Below are 19370 nucleotides of genomic sequence, written 5' to 3' on the forward strand. Positions count from 1 at the left end.
GGAGGGGGAGGGGGGAGGGGAGGAGGAACCTAGCCGTCAGAAGGGGAACCCAACGCTGCCCTCCATTCTTGCACCCAACACCTCCACTTTCACACCAGGACACAGGAATGTGGAAAGATGACACCTGCCTAAATCCATGTGGCCGGTGAGGGGTGGGCCCCATCTGCCCTACACCAGTGGCTCCTGGTTAAGAGTGGCCACTCAGGCCAACACTCCTTCCCCTACACCCAGAGCCCCCAGATTCGGTCCAGCTGGAGAGGCAAAGACAGGGAAGGTCCTGAGAGGTACATGGGGGTGAAATAAGCAGTTCTAGTTAGCCTGGTAGTTGGCATCCGTGGTTTGGCATAGGAAAGCGGGGTGCAGTGCCTGCCTGTCATCTCTTCCCCCTGGATCTCTGCAATCACAGATCTTGGGCTCTTCTCTTCCGTTTCTGTTTGCACTTGAGTTTCAAGGTGGGCCAAACAACGCGTCCTCTGCTGGGCTCTCTTCTCTCCAACAGGCCACAGGGAGTCTTAGGGAAGGTCATAGGAATATGGTCCGGCTAGAGGGGCACCGTCCCCACATCTCCTACCTGAGGACTTGGGGCAGACAGCAGAGGTGATAAACATTTCCAGAGGGGCTGCAGCCTCAAGAGACAATCATGCATTTTCTCCTTGTGGCTCACAGCTCCTCAAAGAAAAAAATACCTTTCAAGTCAATTTCCACACAGAACACGGTGTTGGACTGAGTTGTCCAACCCCCCCACCATTCCCAGGCCGAAGCCCTAAACCCCACACCCCATGTCCTCAGAAAGTGACTGTACTTGGAGATAGGGCCTTTAAAGAGGTCACTACAGCTAAATGATGTCATTGGTGCGGCCTTAATCCAATACGACTGGTGTCCACATAAAAGGAGCGGATTAGGATGCAGACACGCGCAAAGGACAACCGTATGAGGACACGGGGATGGCAGCCACCTGCAAACCAAGCAGAGAGGCCTTCGGAGGAACCAGCCCTGCTGGCACCTTACTCTCAGACTTCTGGCCTCCAGAACTGAGACAATGAATGAGCTGTGAGGAAGTGAAGTCTCCAGCAAGGGCAGCTGGCTGGACAACTTTGGGATTCACATTCATTGGCAACAAAGATGCCTCTCCAGCCCACTCCATCTTCCAGGCAGGGAGAGGGAAGACAGGTAATCTGGATTAAAAGCTCCTACCAGCTCGCTGAGACTTAGCACACGGCTTCCACTACTCGCTGAGACTTAGCACAGGGCTTCCACTACTCGCTGAGACTTAGCACACGGCTTCCACTACTCGCTGAGACTTAGCACACGGCCTCCACTACTCGCTGAGACTTAGCACAGGGCTTCCACTACTCGCTGAGACTTAGCACACAGCCTCCACTACTCGCTGAAACTTAGCACAGGGCTTCCACTACTCACTCAGTCTTAGCACACGACTTCTACTCCTAAGTCTCCCGTGTTCTTATCACCATCATGTGAGACGCCTTAGAGACCAGAGGTGCTGGGATTATTAGCCCCTGAAGTATCCACAGATCCAGGTTAACCCCAGGACAATTGAGAAGAATCGCTGACAGTCCACAGGGAAGGTATGGATTGGATGTTTCCTCTCCGACAAGGACCCTTCAGGAGGGCCAGCCTCATGGGCATGAGGCCAGTACAGCTGCACAGAGATGCCTGTGCAGGACAAGCATTGGGCTTGAGGCTTCATGCTCCAAGCTGCCATCTTGAAATGCGTAATCATTGGATCTGAATGTGGATGTGGAAATTTAGTCCCATGGGATGATGTATACCCGGGGCTTGGCATCTCCCCGACTCCACCCAGTGGCCACGACCGCCCTCCCCGATGAGGGACAACCGGGAGGGTCTACACAAGGGGTGTCCAATCTTTTGGCTTCCCTGGGCCACATTGGAAGAAGAATTGTCTTGGGCCACACATAAAATACACTAATATTCATGATAGCTGATGAGCTAAATAAATAAATAAATAAATTGCAACAAAATCTCATAATGTGTTAAGAAAGTTGACGAATTTGTGTCGGGTTGCATTCAAAGCTACCTTGGGCTGCGGGTTGAACACGCTTGGTCTACACTCACCCGGTAGTAATCCCTTGTGTGGTGGAGAGCAATAATCTATAGAATCTATAGCAAGTGGAAGTCACCAGGATAGTCAAGGGAGAGATCACAGAAGATAGAAGCAAGTGTCTTCCTGCTATTGGCAGTCTGCTCCATGAATTCTGTAGCCAGTCCTGCCCTCAAGTCAGCCTCATCGCCTTACCTGCCTTCCTTGAACCAGAGACCTTTCCTCTTTGCCCTTGGTCATTCCCAACTCCCCTGTGGAAGTCTCCAATGCACTGACCCAAATTACTTACCTCTGTGTTGGGAAGCCCCAAGGGGTTGCAGGAGCCCCCAGATGGCCACGTACAGACCCCCCTCCCATCCCATCCTCTTTCTCCCACTGGCACCCCAAGTGCTGGGCTGGCACCGCTCTACACGGCACCCCCCCCCCCCCCCCCCCCGGGGATCTGGATTCTTGTCTAATAATGCTGTTTATAGAACCACTCCCACCCAGCTACGCCCACCCAGCCCTGAAAGGCAACACAGACCTAAAAGCCCACAATGCTTTCTCTCCCTTTCTTTTGTTCAAACTTCCTCTTTATTTTTCACATGTCCTTTTTTTTTCTGGCTACAAAATTAAACCATATTTGTGGCTGGAAATTTGGAAAATGCACAAAATTACAAAGAAGAAAATCTGTCATCCCAAGATTAAAAAAACCGCTCAAAATGATCTTTTTCCAGATTATCTGCACATTGTAAAAGTTTGTTTTTTCCAATTACGACCACCTGTTTCCACTGAATGATGCATCATGCAGGGCAAAGATGGCAAAACAATCATGGAATCCACGTGGGTGAGCAGACAGATGTCTAGTCCTTCTGTTTTTCTGTATGTTTGACATTTTCTTTTCTTTCTGTTTTTTTTTTTTTTTTTTTTTTTTTGACAGAGTCTTGCTCTGTCACCCAGGCTGGAGTGCAGGGTATGATCTTGGCTCACTGCAACTTTGCCTCCCTGATTCAAGCTATTCTTCTGCCTCAGCCTCCCAAGTAGCTGGGATTATAGGCGCATGCCACCACACCCGACCAATTTTGTATTTTTAGTAGAGACGAGGTTTCACCATGTTGGTCAGGCTGGTCTCCAACTCCTGACCTCAAGTGATCCACCCACCTGGGCCTCCCAAAGTGCTGGGATTACAAGCGTGAGCCACTGTGCCGAGCTGTGTTTGACGTTTTTCATGTTAAAAATCTTAGATAGAATCTTAGCCGTCCACTGTGTCATTACATATTCTTCCACAGCATCAGTTCCAGTGCCTGTGAGAATTCTGTTACCTAGATATCCCAGAATACGTGTAAACAAACCTCTACTCATGGGCATTTTTAAATATTTTGAATATCTCATTTCTTGTTTTCAAGTTTTTGTTTTCATCATATCTGATACGAGACAAGTCCTTTTTACCAGGTGTCTATATTAACCTTCAAACAACCATCCAAATACCATCCATCTCAACATCTGACTTGGACAGGTTCATCTAAACACTCTACATGATTTTTGAGGTCCCTGAACAAGCTTTCTGCTACTTCCCCTTTTCTCCTTTTTGATAGATTATTAGGTGGGGTGGGAATAAAACCCAAACTCTTGCATCTTTCATAACTTGTATTTCTTTGTCCATGAAAGAGAAACAGCAGCTGAATATCTACCCTTGAAGATATAGCAGTTGCCTGTGTTCTCATCCAGATGGTCTCTGATTTAGGAGAAATACCGAATCTACAAACAACTTGTGTGCACACAAATAAAAAACACAGGACAACCCATCAGCTCCCAGTCCCCACCCATAATATGATGGCCACCAAGCAGCAACCATTTAACACACTGGAAGTTCCTTCTAGGAACTTTCCCTCCCTAGGAGTTTGGGACTCTAGGATTCTTTACCCTTAATTTAAAAGCTTGTGATTGGGGCAGGGTTTCCGGGATGCCATCTTCAGAGCCTTCAAGTTTTCTGAGAACTTACTAATGTTGAAAGTGTTTCAATGACTGTCTGATTACCACAGACCTTCCGGGGTGGGGGGCAACTTACAACTAAGGACTGTGACATAACACCAGCATGCACATTTGCATCCATGACAACGACCACAGCACACACTGTAGCGTCCGAGTGAAGGCTGATACCCACTGAAAGCTTCAATGGCTCAGAGAGAAAAGTTAGCAGGAGAATTGAGTCATCACACAGTGCACAATTGTGGAATCGATGAGAAAACTCTAAGACACCTAAATATTGAGAAGTGTAGTCACGTTGCAAGCAGGTGCGTTACATGAATCCAGTCTTTGTACATAGCAGCTGCCACAGTCAATGAGCACTAAGTGTAGTAGTAAACACAAATAGACACCAAATGAAGACATACTCTCAACAACGCCCAACACTAACATTATCTTCAAGTGAACGAGCCAGTTCTATGGTAATCAGATGACAGCCTTCAAAATTGGCATTCGCAGGCTGCTTGCTGGCAGTTGGACTTGAGTTTGAGTCTGATTATCCTCAACTAGCAAACAAATTCCTGACAAATGTAAATGTCATTTTGTACACACACGCGTTAGCAGACATTCTCAGCGTCAGCATTTCCAAAATCAAAAGTCCAAAAGTGTTTAAAGAACAGAACTCAAGATGAATGAAAACACTAACCCAAACAGATAACTAGTGAGCAAATGACATGTCAGATGTGGTTCTAGGGTTTTTTTTTTTTTAATGTGAGTGACATCATTTAAGGAAATACTTCTTTCTACTATCCCAATGGGCAGCCTTTAAGGCGGTCCCCAGTCATCACTCCCTCCCAGTACCCATGGCCTGTGTAACCCCTTCCCTTTGAGTGTAGACTAGACCTAGACTTACATCAAATGAATAGAATATGGCAGAAGTTATGAGATCTCATTTCTGAGACGAGATTCAAAAAAGGCTTTGGTTTCCAGTATCTTTTTTTTCTGTTTTTTGACATGGAGTCTTGCTCTGTCACGCAGGCTGGAGTATAGTGGCGCAATCTTGGCTCACTGCAACCTCCACCTCCTGCATTCAAGTGATTCTCCTGCCTCACCCCTCTGAGTAGCTGGGGTTACAGGCACCCACCACCACACTCAGCTAATTTTTGTATTTTTAGTAGAGATGGGGTGTCGCCATGTTGGCTAGACTGGTCTCAAACTCCTGACCTCAGGTGGTCCACCTGTCTCGGCTGCCCAAAATGCCAGGATTATAGGTGTGAGCCACCGTGCCTAGCCTGATTGAGTTTTAATGGAACATCACCAATATATCAAAATAAGGCTGTTCTATTTGTACTTTATAAGTTTATTATAACTTTTTTTTTTGAGACGGAGTCTGGCTCTGTCGCCCAGGCTGGAGTGCAGTGGCCGGATCTCAGCTCACTGCAAGCTCCACCTCCCGGGTTTACGCCATTCTCCTGCCTCAGCCTCCGGAGTAGCTGGGACTACAGGCGCCCGCCATCTCGCCTGGCTAGTTTTTGTTGTGGTTGTTGTTATTGTATTTTTTAGTAGAGACGGGGTTTCACCGTGTTAGCCAGGATGATCTCGATCTCCTGACCTCGTGATCTGCCCGTCTCGGCCTCCCAAAGTGCTGGGATTACAAGCTTGAGCCACCGCGCCCGGCCTTTTTTTTTCTTTTTGAGAGTGAGTCTCCCTCTGTCTTCCAGGCTGGAGCGCAGTGTTGTGATATCGGCTCACTGCAACCTCTGCCTCCTGGGTTCTAGGGATTTATCTGCCTCAGCCTCCCCAGTAGCTGGGATTACAGGCACCTGCCACCATGCTCGGCTAATTTTTCTATTTTTAGTAGAGAGAGGTTTCACCATATTGGCCAGGTCGCTCTTGAACTCCTGGACTCAAGTGATCCACCCACCTCAGCCTCCCAAAGTGCTGGGAAAACAGGGGTGAGTCACTGCGACCGCCCTAAATTGATTTTATAATTGAGTTATAAGCAAACAGTTATGTTTATTACAGGTTTTATGTTTATAGTTACTGGAAGTCACACTTTCATACAAATCATTTAAGACAACACTGGCCAGGTGCGGTGTCTCATGCCTGTAATCCCAGCACTTTGGGAGGCTGAGGCGGGCGAATCATGAGGTCAGGAGTTTGAGACCAGCCTGGCCAACATGGTAAAACCCCATCTCTACTAAAAACACAAAAATTAGCTGGGTGTGGTGGCGAGTACCTGTAATCCCAGCTACTTGGGAAGCTGAGGCAGGAGAATCTGGGAGGCGGAGGCTGCAGTGAGCCAAGATCACACCACTGCACTTCAGCCTAGGTGACAGGGCGAGACTCTGTCTCAAAACAAACAAACAAAACACTGTGGGGTTTCAGTATGTTTAAGAAGATGCCCACACGTTGCTAAATTCTGAGAAACACTAATGATTTGTGAGTTTGGGCAAGCCTTGGGTGAAGGTTGTGTGTGCATGAGCCTCAGAATTCCCATGCATATACTCTTTTCCGGTAACCAAGTGTAATCTCTTAAAAACACAAATCTCACTGTGCCTGTTTTATCAGTTCTAATGTTTGGCCCATCTGTGAATAAATGAGTGACTGTCATGTCTTGACTTAAAACCCTTCAATGATCCCCCATTGCTCCAGGGATAAAGGCCACACTCTGACAAGGCTCCGTACGACCCTCCTCTGCAGTCTCATCCAACCAACCCCAATGCCTCTCCCTCTTTTGTCTAGAACTCGCTGTCAACCCCTGCCCTTCATCCAGCTCACTCTTTGCCACTCCTATTCATCTTAAACATCACGTCTTTCTCCCAGCTCTGACACATCGGCATTAAACAGTGAACTGTGACCTGTTGCTGGGTGCCTGTCTCTGCCTCCCGGATGGGATACCTGAGGGCAGGGAGCTGTGCATCCTTAATACCCCCTGCCTGTAGCACCCACTTGACACACAGAGGGAGCCCCTCTCCATGAATCTAGGTTGACTAGATGAGTGGTCACTACATGTGTCAGTTGGGATCCAAGCCTCACCCTGCAGAGCCCAGAAGGATGAATCTGCTCACCAGCCAGGAAGGCAGTGGGTTGGGGCTATACCTGCCTCAGTTAAGAGATGGGAGCCCTGAGGGGCAGAGAGAGCTTCCTCCGGAGTCAGCGCTGAGTCACCTGGGAAGCAGGAATTTCTGGTCCAATCTCTTCCTTACCTTAATGTTCAGGTCAGCAGTGAGAAACTTTTTCTAGTAACTAAATTAAAGAGGCCTCTCAAAGACCTTTCTTTTTGTTGTTGTTTTGTTTTGAGACAGGGTCTCACTGTGTTGCCCAGGTTGGAGCACAGTGGCATGATCAGTTAACTGCAGCCTTGACCTCCAGGTGCAAGCAATCCTGCTTCAGCTTCGTGAGCAGCTAGAACCACAGGTGCACACCACTATGCCTAATTTTTAAAATTTTTTGCAGAGATGGCATCTGGCTATGTTGCCCAGGCTGGTCTTGAACTCTGGGGTTCAAGCGACCCTCCTACCTCAGTCTTCCAAAGTGTGGGGATTACAGGCATGAGCCACTGCGCCCGGCTCAAACACCTTCCTTTCCATTCCTGGAAATGCTGAAATCCAGTCTCCAGTTCCCCTCTTAACCACCAGTCTTCTATCTGGTCCTCTACTCTTTGATTCTCCAGTGCACCTAAGACCACTGGGTCTCAAATAAAGCATCTCCTGGTTTCTCAGTTGACTGTTGGCCTCCTCTATGAACTTTGTTTTGTACATACCTGTATCCTTGGCACCTGGCAAAACTGGTTGTCAGGAAGTGCTCACTGAGCAAATGAAAGTGGCCCCACCAGGAGCTTCACATCCTCATTGATCACATGATGACAGTAAAACTTATCTTGGAGGTAAGAGGCCCAAGAGAAGACACAGCAGGTTCTCAGTAACACTCACTATTAGAACTGGTGTAACTGGTCAAAGTGGCTGGGGGAGGGGAGGGCTTAGAGGCCTCCTACAGGCATCCTGGATGTGGCATATAATTAGTGCTCATAAAAGACGGTTCCAACTATTGTAGAAGTGATCACCTCAACACACATTGCCTCCTTTCCAAACCCTGGGAGGAAGGTGTTTCAACCAGAGGACACGAGTAGGAGAGGAAACGAGGTGTTCAGGTCTGAGCTGACCTGGCAGGAAGTGAGTGCCTGGCCCAGCCTCCCGGCTTCCCCACCTCCCTCCCTCCTCACACTTCCCATCGATTTTCATTGTTACTTCTTGGGTTTGCACAACGCTGCCTCTGGAGACACCCTGGTGCAGCACACTGCCCATTGTCACGCACCCAAGGCCTCAGGATGCTACTGAGAGCACCCCGGTCCACAGCCAGGTGGGAGAGCATGCCAACAGACCGGCTCAACACCTGTTGGACCTTTGAGAACTCTTCTGCAAAGATTTGGAGGGATGAAGTCCACCTGGCACAGAGATCAAACTCTCCCCAGCATCTCCCTTGAGGTTATATCATCCATGCACCTGCATTCCTGGCCATCCTATGAAACCTGATGGTAACCAACTACACATCAGGAGGGTTTGAAAAATACCTGGCCTGATGCAACCATCCAAAGATGGAAAGGAAAAAACAGGAATGGCAACGTAGGAAAGGCAACCTGTGTTGGCAAATAAACTTCAAACTCCTTTAGCAGAACGTATCACACAAGTAGAAAAATAGATTGATTGAAATTAATTGAACTCTATATCCTATCAATATTAACACGCCCCTTCAGAAAATCGCGATTGTTCAAAACTGCTAGTTACGTGGTCCTGTGGTCTACCACCCTAACACCAGAATTCTTACATCAACAGGGATGTATAAAACACTATTTTTAAAAAGTCCGAAACACTATCTTTAAAAAGCACAAATACTTAATCTCACAAACAAAATGTTTTGACCATTAGTATTCTTTGGGAGAAAAAAATAAAATTTTAAGTCAAATATTTTTTCAGCTTATTATTATTATTATTAAAAGATAATTGTACCTTTGAAGTTTCCTCTCACTGGTCAAAAGGCTATTGCCAAGTCATATTTCTCATTAGCAACCCAGGGGTCTTGTTCAGATATGGTATTTTTGAATGACTGCTTAAGCTTAAATGAAAAAAAAAAAAGTGCAACGACCCTCTGGCGTGCAAAGAAACGCTCTGCAGAAATTCAGTGCCCCCTTGCCCTTAAAGCATGCAAGGAGTTCTGTTTGCGAAGCTGAAAAGAAGGGTGTTGGGTCACCCTCAAGCCTGGCTTCACCACTGGCTTCCAAGAATCCGAGGAACAGGAGGGGCTTTATTTGACAGCTTTGCCACTTTGTTCCCTCATGAACCGTCCTGCCCTGGCACCCTGCTGCTTTACCCCAGCGGGTCCCCTGGAGGTTGCAAAGCAGGCTGACAGCTCTGGATGGCTTTCTAAAAGTGCCTGCCTGTAGGAAGTGAGGCTGGGAGGTCCCTCAGCTCTAACTTTGCTTTCTATTATTGCCACAACAGTTCAGCAATCTTTTGTTTTTTGCATCTCTCTAATTTTATTTTCCAATTTAAGTTTTAAAAATCCATAAAGCAGCCCAAGAGCTGGAGACCCAGGAATTTTAGTTCCCCGGAGTCACAGAAACCTAGGTTAAGTTCCCAGCCAGGTCACTTCCTAGCTCCGTGCCCGTTAGGCAATATACTTAACCACTCTCGGCCTCAGTTTCGCATCTGCAAAATGGGTTCACGTGAGGGTTCAACGCTGAGCTCCCCGGGCAGAGCACACATGAGAGCGTGGCTGCTGTGAGGACGGCTTCTTTCCGGAACCAGGGGAGGAGGACGAGTTCGCGAACCGCAGCGCGAACGCGGCGTCTCGGGTCGGGGACGGTTACGACAGAGGGGATGGGGGGTCGGGTCGCACGCCCGGCGCGGGGTCGCCCGGACTCACCAAGGCTTCTTCCTCGTCCTTTTCCAGCGCCTGGTACTGGCGGCCCCCACCCGAGAAGCCGAGTTTCTGCAGGAACTTGGAGACGCGTCCCTCGACCATGGTGAGCGGGCGCAGGCGCTCCCTGCCTCCTGCGGTCCCCGGCGAGGCCCGGGATGGCTGCGTGCGCCCAAGCCAACTGGGCCAGACCCGGTCACCAGGGAGCTGTCTACCTGCCCGCGGCAGGTGAGGCCCCGCCCCCGGGGCGGGGCTGCGCACAGGGAGGTGTAGGCTCACCTGGCCCCGCCCCGCGAGCGCGCCTGAGACCCCAGGACCTCGGGGACAGCGCGGGCTGGCCAGCGAAGGCCCAGGGAGCGGCTGCGTCGCCTCGGGGCTCGGGCTGTTTCCCACACTTGCAGATCTCCAGAATCACCTGGAGGGGGGGAGGTGGAGGAGCAAACGCTGGTTTAAAATCCGGATTCCCAGACCCCTCCCTGCCCAGTTATTGGGTTTCGAGCCGCCGGGAGCTGGGTTTTTAAGGAGCCCCAGGTGATCCTCTTGAGGAAGCCAGTGTGGGCCGCTCTAAGGCGCCGGGAGCGAGGTGGATGGAGCCGACTCAGACTCACACCTGCGGCTGGGCACGCTGGATGGGTCACCTGGCTTCTCTGAGCCTCGGCGACCTAGTCTGTCATTAAGCAGGGAGCAGAGGGCTAAGACCCCCACCTCCAGGGCCCTGGGAGTGAGTCCGGGAACAGGAGCGGCTGACAGCCCTGCTGCCTTTGGCTCCTGCGTGGTCTGGGATGGTCAGGCCTCCTGTCCTCGTCTGCAGGATGAGCGCCGCTCTTGCTCATGGCGGGACCTGAGCAGGTTTCTTACATTTTGTGCGCCTTGGTTTACTGCTCTGCAGAATGGCCACCACCATAGACCTTCTTCACAGTGACACTGAGAGGCCCCAGCGGACAGTGCTGTACAGGAAGCTCTGGAGCAGGGCTTGGCTTAGAGAATGTGCTGGTGTCCCCATGACACCATCCTCATGATCAGCATCATCATCAGAAGGTGCTGGGCTCAAATGGCTCCCAAAGTATGTGAGTCCACACACAGTGTAGACAGTTGCCAGCTGCCAAGTGAGTGCTTTCAAGTGCCAGGGCTTTCTTTGGCTTCAGGTGGGTCTAGAGCCGTAACTAGACCCACCATTTAGCAGAGGCGGGAGCTCTGGGGAAGGCCGTGCCACCCACCTTTCCACTGGCTTCCTCATCTCTACAGGGAAGTTGCTTACGGACTACAGAAGGTGGCCTCTGCATTTATCCATGAAATTCAGCCGCCTCTTTTGAGCAAATATTTGCCACCTATTTGCTCCTGAGGGTTGACTCCAGCCCACAAAAACCTGTGGGGCAGTTCCAGTGGCCTTTCTTGTATCTCCTGCATCTTCCTCTTTTAAGGAAACAAAGGCTACGGTATCAGCCTGCGCCCCCACCCCCCAGTTTCAACAAAGGTACAGAAATAATGGTAACAGCAAACCTCTGATGTGAGTCAGTCCGGGTTTGAATCCCAGGAGTGTTCCTTTCAGACCTTGGGCAACTTTCTTCACCTCTCTCCACCTCAGTTCACTCATCCATAAAATGGGGACATCACTACCTACTTGTATGAGTCAGGGTCCCAGTAGGAAACCTGGAGAGTTTTGAGGAGAGTTTCAGAAACAGACTTTTTACAAAGGTATGGGGATGATGTAGAGAAACCAGAAGCGCTTATGCCATTAACGAAGACTAGCAAAGAGTGAGAAGTGGCTGTGTTCCCACCCAAGGCCTGAAGGAGCAGACGAGAGAGGAGTTACCTGGAGAAGGGAGCTCTGGGCGGCTGATCACTTCAGCAGAGGGCAACTGCTTAGATCAAAAGCCAGAGGGCAACAGAGCCAAGGACGCAGCCTCCTGGGCGGAGAATCCAAAGAAAGGTGGAGAATGGTATAGAGGAGGCTGGGCTGGTGGCTCACACCTGTAATCCCAACACTTTGAGAGGCAAAGGTGGGCAGATCACCTGAGTTCAAGAGTTTGGGACCTGCCTGGCCAACATGGGGAAACCCTGTCTCTACTAAAAATACAAAAATTAGCCAGGTATGCTGGTGTGTGCCTGTAGTCCCAGCTACTTGGGAGGCTGAGGCAGGAGAATCGCTTGAACCCGGGAGGTGGAGGTTGCAGTGAGCCGAGATTGTGCCGCTGCACTCCAGCCTGGGTGATAGAGCAAGACTTCATGTCAAAGAAAAAAAAGAAAGTGTTGTAGAGGAACAAGTAGGAGACATCCTGCAGCCAACCTCAGCATCCTATGGTAAAGGCTGAGTGAATGCTTGCACAGGTAGAGTACCCGACATTGCAGGCTCTCAGGCACTTCTATCATATTATTAATATAAAAGAACATATGGGAACTTGGCTCAGTTATTTCTTAGGTCCTTCCCAACCAGCATTCTGTGATTTTAAGATGATGTTGGATCCAGGGAAGAAAAATGCCTTGTTGGTATCTTCATGCTTTTCCAAGCCGTTAACCAGTCATCTCTCCAGGCGGACCAGCATCCCTGGAGCAGGGGATTTGAAAGCTCAGCCTTCCGGATCCTATCACCATGGCTTCCGCTCCAGCCCAAAGATGTCAAGGCTGGAATTCCTGGGCTAGGTTTGAAAACGCTCAGGGCATTCCGGAAGGAAACTCTAGGTGGTGGATATATACATGTACATTTTAGAGACAAGGTCTCACTCTGTAGTCCAGGCTGGAGGGTGGTGGGGGGATCATAGCTCACTGCAGGCTTGAACTCCTGGGTTCAATCAATCCTCCCTCCTGAGTAACTGCGACTACAGGTGCACAGAACCACACCCAGCTAATTTTTTAATTTTTATTTTTGTGTAGAGATGGGGTCTTGCTATGTTGCCCAGGCCAGTAAATTAGGTTTACGGTGTGTAAAATTAGGTAAATTAGGCTGCACCAGTGTTGGTTATGGTAAATGATGTGCCTGAAACATGGCAAATACTCCAAAATATTTATTGAATATGTCTCTCTTAAACAATAGATCATTAAAATGTATATTTAACAGAACTATCAAGAATGATTTGCTTTATAATAGGGAAATGTATTGTGTCTACATTGTTACAGTTGTCACTGTTAGATTGATGTCTGTCATCCTCTTTCATGTTTTATTTCTGTGCGCTTTGAGGCAAGCACTCAATTTGCTGTCAACTTTTACTTTGGTTTTGGAATAAACATCTCATTGAAAGTTCTACTGGGAGCTACCCGAAAACACTTCAGAAACACAGATGAGTATTTACAGTCTCTTTTGGTTTCCTTTTCCAGATTTAAAGAAATTTTCCAACTTTAATTTTTGTTTTTCTAACCTCTGCATCCTCTTATACTCTAAGTAATTTAATTACCCAAACTCTTCTCTTTTTTGGAGACAGTCTTGCTCTGTTGCCCAGGCTGGAGTACAGTGGCGCCATCTCGGCTGGTTGCAACCTCCACCTCCCGAGTTCAAGCGATTCTCATGCCTCAGCCTCCAGAATATCTGGGACTACAGGGGTGCGCCACCATGCCCAGCTAATTTCTGTGTGTATATATATATTAGAGACAAGACAGGGTTTTACCATGTTGACCAGGCTGGTCTTGAACTTCTGACCTCAAGTGATCTATCTGCCTGCCTCAGCCTCCCAAAGTGCTGGGATTACAGGTTTGATCCACCGCGCCTGTCGCAAGCTCTTACCTTCTGAGTTAGTTTTTGTTGGTGTTGTGTGTTGTCCATTTCCCTGTCAGTTACACCTGCTATTTATGTTTGTCTTAAACGACCTTTCTGAGCTCTGTCACTTTGGATTCCGTGGTCATTCCCACAGACTTCAAGATTCCGTTTTTTCAAGTTTTTCATTTATTTTTTCTGCCTTCAGTCTGTAAAATGCTAGAGCCCACTTGCAAAGAATCTAACAAGACAGTTGGCTGGAGAACTTTCTGGGGTTTGCAGCTCAGCGCCTCAGTGATTCTGCAACATTGGCCAACGATGAATGCCAAGGGTGGGACCCAACCAAAGGCATCCAGCCTTTCTCGAAATGTCTGCTCTGGGCACCTTGAACAATGAGGTCATGCTCTGCAACTCCCATTCACTCTCTATGTCAAAGTGGTGTCTTGTCACTGCCCGCAAATTATCCCCAGCAATGCCCCAGCACTGCTGGGAGCCGTGATGCAACCTCAACGCACCTGTATTTTGTTTGATAACAAACTTCACTCACAAATTCTCTAAGAGTGGCATTGAAGACATCCTTTTTGGAAAAGGTACACTGTACAAAGGTGTATTTTGTGCAATTTGTTTCTAATTTTAAGAATTAGGTGGAAGTTATGGTACCTTTCATAAACCCTTGATTCTGTTTTGCAATAGCTGTGCACACAGGCAATAATCATTTTATAGATGGGAGCATTGGGACTTGGAAAGGTAAAACCATTTCATTCACTTAACAAATATTTCTCAGCACCTGCCATGTGGCACTGGAGATCGAGCTGGGAACACAACAGGCTCTTTCCCTGCTTTCCTATCTCATCTCCTAATGGGGGAGACAGGCTATGGACAAATCCATGTGTAATGCAAAGTCAGGCAGTGCATGTCGTGGGTTGAATAATGTCCCCTGCAAAAGATATGTCCATGTCCTAACTCCTGGAATCTGTGAATGTGACCTTATTTGGAAAAAGATCTTTATAGATATAATTAAGGATCTGAGGATGGAATCATCCTGGATTAACTGAGTGGGCCCTACGTCTAGTGACTGTGGCCTGATAAGAGACAGAAGGTCACCTGAAGATCAAGGTGTGACCACAAGCTGCAGAACACCTGGGTCCATGAGAAGCTGGAAGAGGCAGGAGGAATCCCCCACACCCATCATGGAGCCTCCAGAGGGAGCACAGGCTCCCTCACACCTTGATTTCAGAATTCTGCCTCCAGAATGGAGAGAGAATAAATTTCCACTGTAGCCACCCAGTTTGTGGAGCTTTATTGCAGCAGCCCAAGGAGACTAGGACAGTGGGTGACACTAAGAAGAAAAGTGAGGCCGGGCGTGGTGGTTCACGCCTGTAATCCCAACACTTTGGGAGGCCGAGACGAGTGAATCACTTGAAGTCAGGAGTTCGAGACCAGCCTATCCAACATGGTGAAACCTCATCTCTACTAAAAATACAAAATATTAGCCGGGCGTGGTGGTGGGTATGGTGGCCTGTAATCCCAGCTACTCTGGAGGCTGAGACAGGAAAATCGCTTGAATCCGGGAGGAGGTTGCACTGAGCCAGGGTTGTGCCACTGCACTCCAGCCTGGGTGACCAGGCAAGACTCAGCCTCAAAAAAAAAAAAAAAAAGAAAAAAAGAAAAGAAAAGAAAAAGAAAAAAGAAAAAAGTGAGCAGGATGGGGCCTGGAGAGTGGAGCCTCTTGTAGCTAGAGGAGTCAGGAGAGGTAAGACGGGATCTCTGTGGGTACGGGGCAGCAGGGAGGGGTGGTGGAGGGAGTATTCCAAGCAAACAGAAGGGCAGGAGCTAAGGCCTGGAGGTGGAAACAGCTCTGCTGCCACCACAATAGTGAGACCCCCTTATGTGAACCGGACTATGCATTTGCACCAAAATGAGGGTCACATTGACATGCTCCCCACACACAGCCTGTTTCCAGGCGCTATTCATGTCTTTCACTGTTTCATAACCATTATTTGCTGAATGACAGGCAAACGTTGGCTGAGCACTTCCTGTAGCTATGGGTACTGCTGGGCTTCTAAAGGGCTTAATTCCAGCAGAAGCAACATGGCACTGCCCCTTGGAACATGACACCAGGTGCCAAATGAACACGGCTTGGGACTTGCTAAATTCCGGGAGGTAAACACACAGCACAGATGCCTCTGCTCCTCCTCCCTCTTCTGACCTGTAGCAGGCATCAGTATTTGATCACCAGGCGGCACTTCCCCCTTGGCTGGGACACGCCTCGGAATCCTCCTTATCAAACTTCAAGTAGCCACTGACAATTATTTGCACCTGGCAAATTAATAAACCCATTTACCAAAGGATTTTCAGAATAAGGAATGATGGGAACAGGGAGGAGTTATGGAACCTTCCAGAAGATAGTGGGATGGCTGAAGGAGAGGATCTGTCCATGTGGAGAGAAAAGTCAGGTGGGGAGACAGAAAGAAGACCCAGACAGAGAAAGGCTGACCTCAGAATTCCCAAGACCTTTTCTCTCTCTCTTTTTAAGCCTGCCTGCTTTAAAAGAGAAAAAAAGGTTTTTAAGAGACAACTTCTGACTATGTTGCCCAGGCTGAATTCCAACTCCCGGGCTCAAGGGAGCCCCAGCCTCAGTCCCCTGAGAGCACCCCCCGCCCAGCTCTTTTAACTTCTCGAAGACCTCTTTTCACAATTCTTTCCCAGGCCAACAGATGGTTGCCCAGTAGGATTTTGTCTACCAAACACCATGGCAATTATTAAGTGTAAAACTGACTCCTTTTTAGAAAAACTTTAGTTGTGAGAGCAGAAATATTGCATAGAAAATAAAGAGTTTCCATGTGTCCCTTCTCCCAGCCCCACCCCCACCCTGTGTCTCTTATGAATAGCATTGTGCATTGGTGCGGTACATTGATACCACTGATGGGCAAACATTGATTTATTATTAACTAAGTCCTTTTTTTTTTTTTTTTTGAGACAGAGTCTTGCTCTGTCACCCAGGCTGCAGTGCAGTGGCACGATCTTGGCTCACTGTAACCTTGCCTCCTGGGTTCAAGTGATCCTCCTGCCTCAGCCTCCTGAGTAGCTGGGATTATAGATGTGCATCACCACACCTGGCTAGTTTTTTTTTGTATTTTTAATAGAGACAGGGTTTTGCCATGTTGGCCAGATTGGTCTTGAACTCCTGGCCTCACGTGATCCACCCACCTCGGCCTCCCAAAGTGCTGGGATTACAGGCATGAGTCACTGCACATAGCCGGTCCATTGTTTACAATAGAGCTCACTCCTGGAGTCGTACATTCTGTGGGTTATGACAAATGTATAAATGACATAATGACACGGGTCCACCATGGCGGTGTCATGGAGATTAGTTTCACCGTCCTAAAAACCCTCTGAGTGCCATTAATTCATCCCCCACTGCCCTGGACCCCTGACAACCGCTGATCTTTTTACTGTCTCTGTAAGTTTTGCCTTTTCCAGAATGTCACACAGTTGGAAATGTGACTCCCTTTCAAACTTACTCTCCCTTTAAAAATTGAAAAGCATCCAGGCCTGTCACTCAGAGTCAAGAGAATTGCAATCCAAAGCAAAGAGGCCCAGGGCCTTCCCTGTTTAAACTCTCCAGTTTGTGCCTACCGCGGTCACTCACGGAGGTAACCACCCTGATTTGGCCAGGATGGTCCCAGTTTTACTGGATATCCTGGTGCCTACCACGGTCACTCATGGAGGTAACCACCCTGATTTGGCCAGGATGGTCCCAGTTTTACTGTGGATGTCCTGGTGCCTACCGCCGTCACTCATGGAGGTAACCACCCTGATTTGGCCAGAATGGTCCCAGTTTTACTGGATGTCCCGGCATCTTGAAACTCACAAGAGATGAGGTCATCCCCTTGGTTTAAAATCCAGACCCCTTCATAGGCCACACCAGGGCCCTGCAGCCCTGACACCTGACTCTCTCCCCATCTCTCCACTTCCGCCATTCTAAACCTCCTTCCTTGTCTAGGCCCCGGGTACGTGCTCTCTCTCCGCCAGCCTCGGCCTGTCCTCTTCCCTCTGTCTGGAACACGTGCCAGAGGCCCCAGCGGTCCTAAATCTCACCCTGCCTACTCCTGCGCATCCTTGAGGTTGTAACTGAGTTGTCGCTTCTCCAGAGAGGCCCCTCCTTATCCCTGGACCAAATGAGATCTCCTGCAGAGGGGAGCCCCACTGCACCCATGGTTTCCCCAAAGTGATGGCAACTTAATCACAGTTACGAGTTTAAAAGAGGCCGCTGAATGCAAAGAGCGCTAACATCCACCAACAGAGAGCAGGTGAACAGCACGTGGGATGCCCAGAGGATGGGACATTGTTCAGCCATAGAAAGGAATGAGACACCCATCCACACGACAGGATGGATGGGCTTGGAAAACATGATCCAAGTCAAGGAACCACTCAGGTGGTCTGTCCAAAACAGGCAACTCCACGCAGACAGGAAGCTGATGAGTGGTCGTCAGTGGCTGCGGGGAGGGGGCATTGGGAGCTATTGGCGTTTCTTCTTTGGGTGATGGCAATATTCTGGAATTAACGGGAGGGTTTGCATGCCCTTGTGAATATACTAAAACCCACTGAATCACGCTTTTAAATGAATTTTTTTGGATTGTGTCTCGATACAAATATATTTTAAAATAGGTTTTGAAGACATACTTGTTGAATGGAAAATGAATGGATCTTTTTAACTGGGAAGCCTGATCAGAAGTTAAATCTATGATTTTTGTTGACTTTTGGATACAACAGAGTTCAAAGTTCCCAGTTTCTCTCTTTGCAAGTTCCTAGAACCCTGGGTTTCCCAAGTTAGGTTGTGCCTGAAGGGGTGAGGTCAGTTCTCAGGAAAGTAGCTCTTAGAAATGCAGGAGAGGTGGGGTAAAGGGTCTGGGGCTGGATCTTCCTTTCTCCTTGTCTGGTGTAGCCTGTTCCCCAGACTCAATTGCCTGTTGAGGAATTCAGAGGGGCTTGGGATCACCTCCAAGCAAGGGTACAGGGTGGTCATAGCCTCCCCTCCCACAGTTGATTCTCAGTAACACAGAGAGGTGGTAAAAATGTACATCAGAGTGCATCTCTCCCCATTTCAAGCCCCCGATAGCTTGCTGTACCAGAAGCTGCTGCCCGCCTCCACTCACCCTCAACAAAGTCTGCTTACTGCAAACACCTGAGGCCCTCTGCTTAAGGGATTTTATGTTGGCACCTGGGCCAGAGATAAGGCAATGTTAACTCCCTGTTCCACTTCCTGGCATTCCCCCATGGCTGACCCCAGGGGATGGGTATCCGCCCCAGCTTCCACCCCCACTGTGAAGTGAGATGCCTCAATTCTCCACTCCTCCACAACTGTTTCGTGGGATTACCTTGGGGAACCCTGGGAACGCGGAGAACCCGAGCGAAGACCTTGCCATCACCCTTGTAATACAATTAGATTTCTTATTCTGGCCCCAAGAGGCCCCATCTGTCAACTCTCCTCCTCCTGCCCCAACCCCGGTCTCCTGGCTGTTTGTCAAACAAGCTGAGCTCAGTGCCGCCTCCAGGCCTTGGTGCTCCCACGGCCCTCTGCCAAGCACGCTCTGCCCTGCTCTCCTCCTTTCAGGGAAGCCTTCCCTGAGCACCCCGCATGAAGTGCACCCTCCTACTGCTCTGCCGCTGTGGTCCCTTTGTAATAACCCATTGAGCGGAACTTGCAGTGTGTGTACTTTTCTCCAGGTAAGTTTCGCT

At 48.9% G+C, this 19370-nt stretch overlaps 1 protein-coding gene across 4 annotated transcripts in view; it reads right to left on the minus strand.

Moving 5' to 3' along the window:
• ATP2C2 (ATPase secretory pathway Ca2+ transporting 2) overlaps positions 1-10284 on the minus strand; it is a 98297-nt gene extending 88013 nt beyond the window's left edge. For 2 of the 4 annotated variants that reach the window (XM_017860808.1, XM_017860803.1), the window contains exon 1: positions 9950-10284. In XM_017860808.1, the coding sequence (XP_017716297.1) occupies positions 9950-10048 (99 nt within the window). In that variant the 5' untranslated portion in view covers positions 10049-10284. The remainder of the gene's footprint in view (positions 1-9949) is intronic. The other 2 variants (XM_017860813.1, XM_017860798.1) reach the window with 2 other exon arrangements.
• Positions 10285-19370: the final 9086 nt, after the last annotated feature.

The sequence above is a fragment of the Rhinopithecus bieti genome, unplaced genomic scaffold (assembly GCF_001698545.2).
Source record: "Rhinopithecus bieti isolate Rb0 unplaced genomic scaffold, ASM169854v2 scaffold_1618, whole genome shotgun sequence".
NCBI classification, from domain to species: Eukaryota; Metazoa; Chordata; class Mammalia; order Primates; family Cercopithecidae; genus Rhinopithecus; species Rhinopithecus bieti.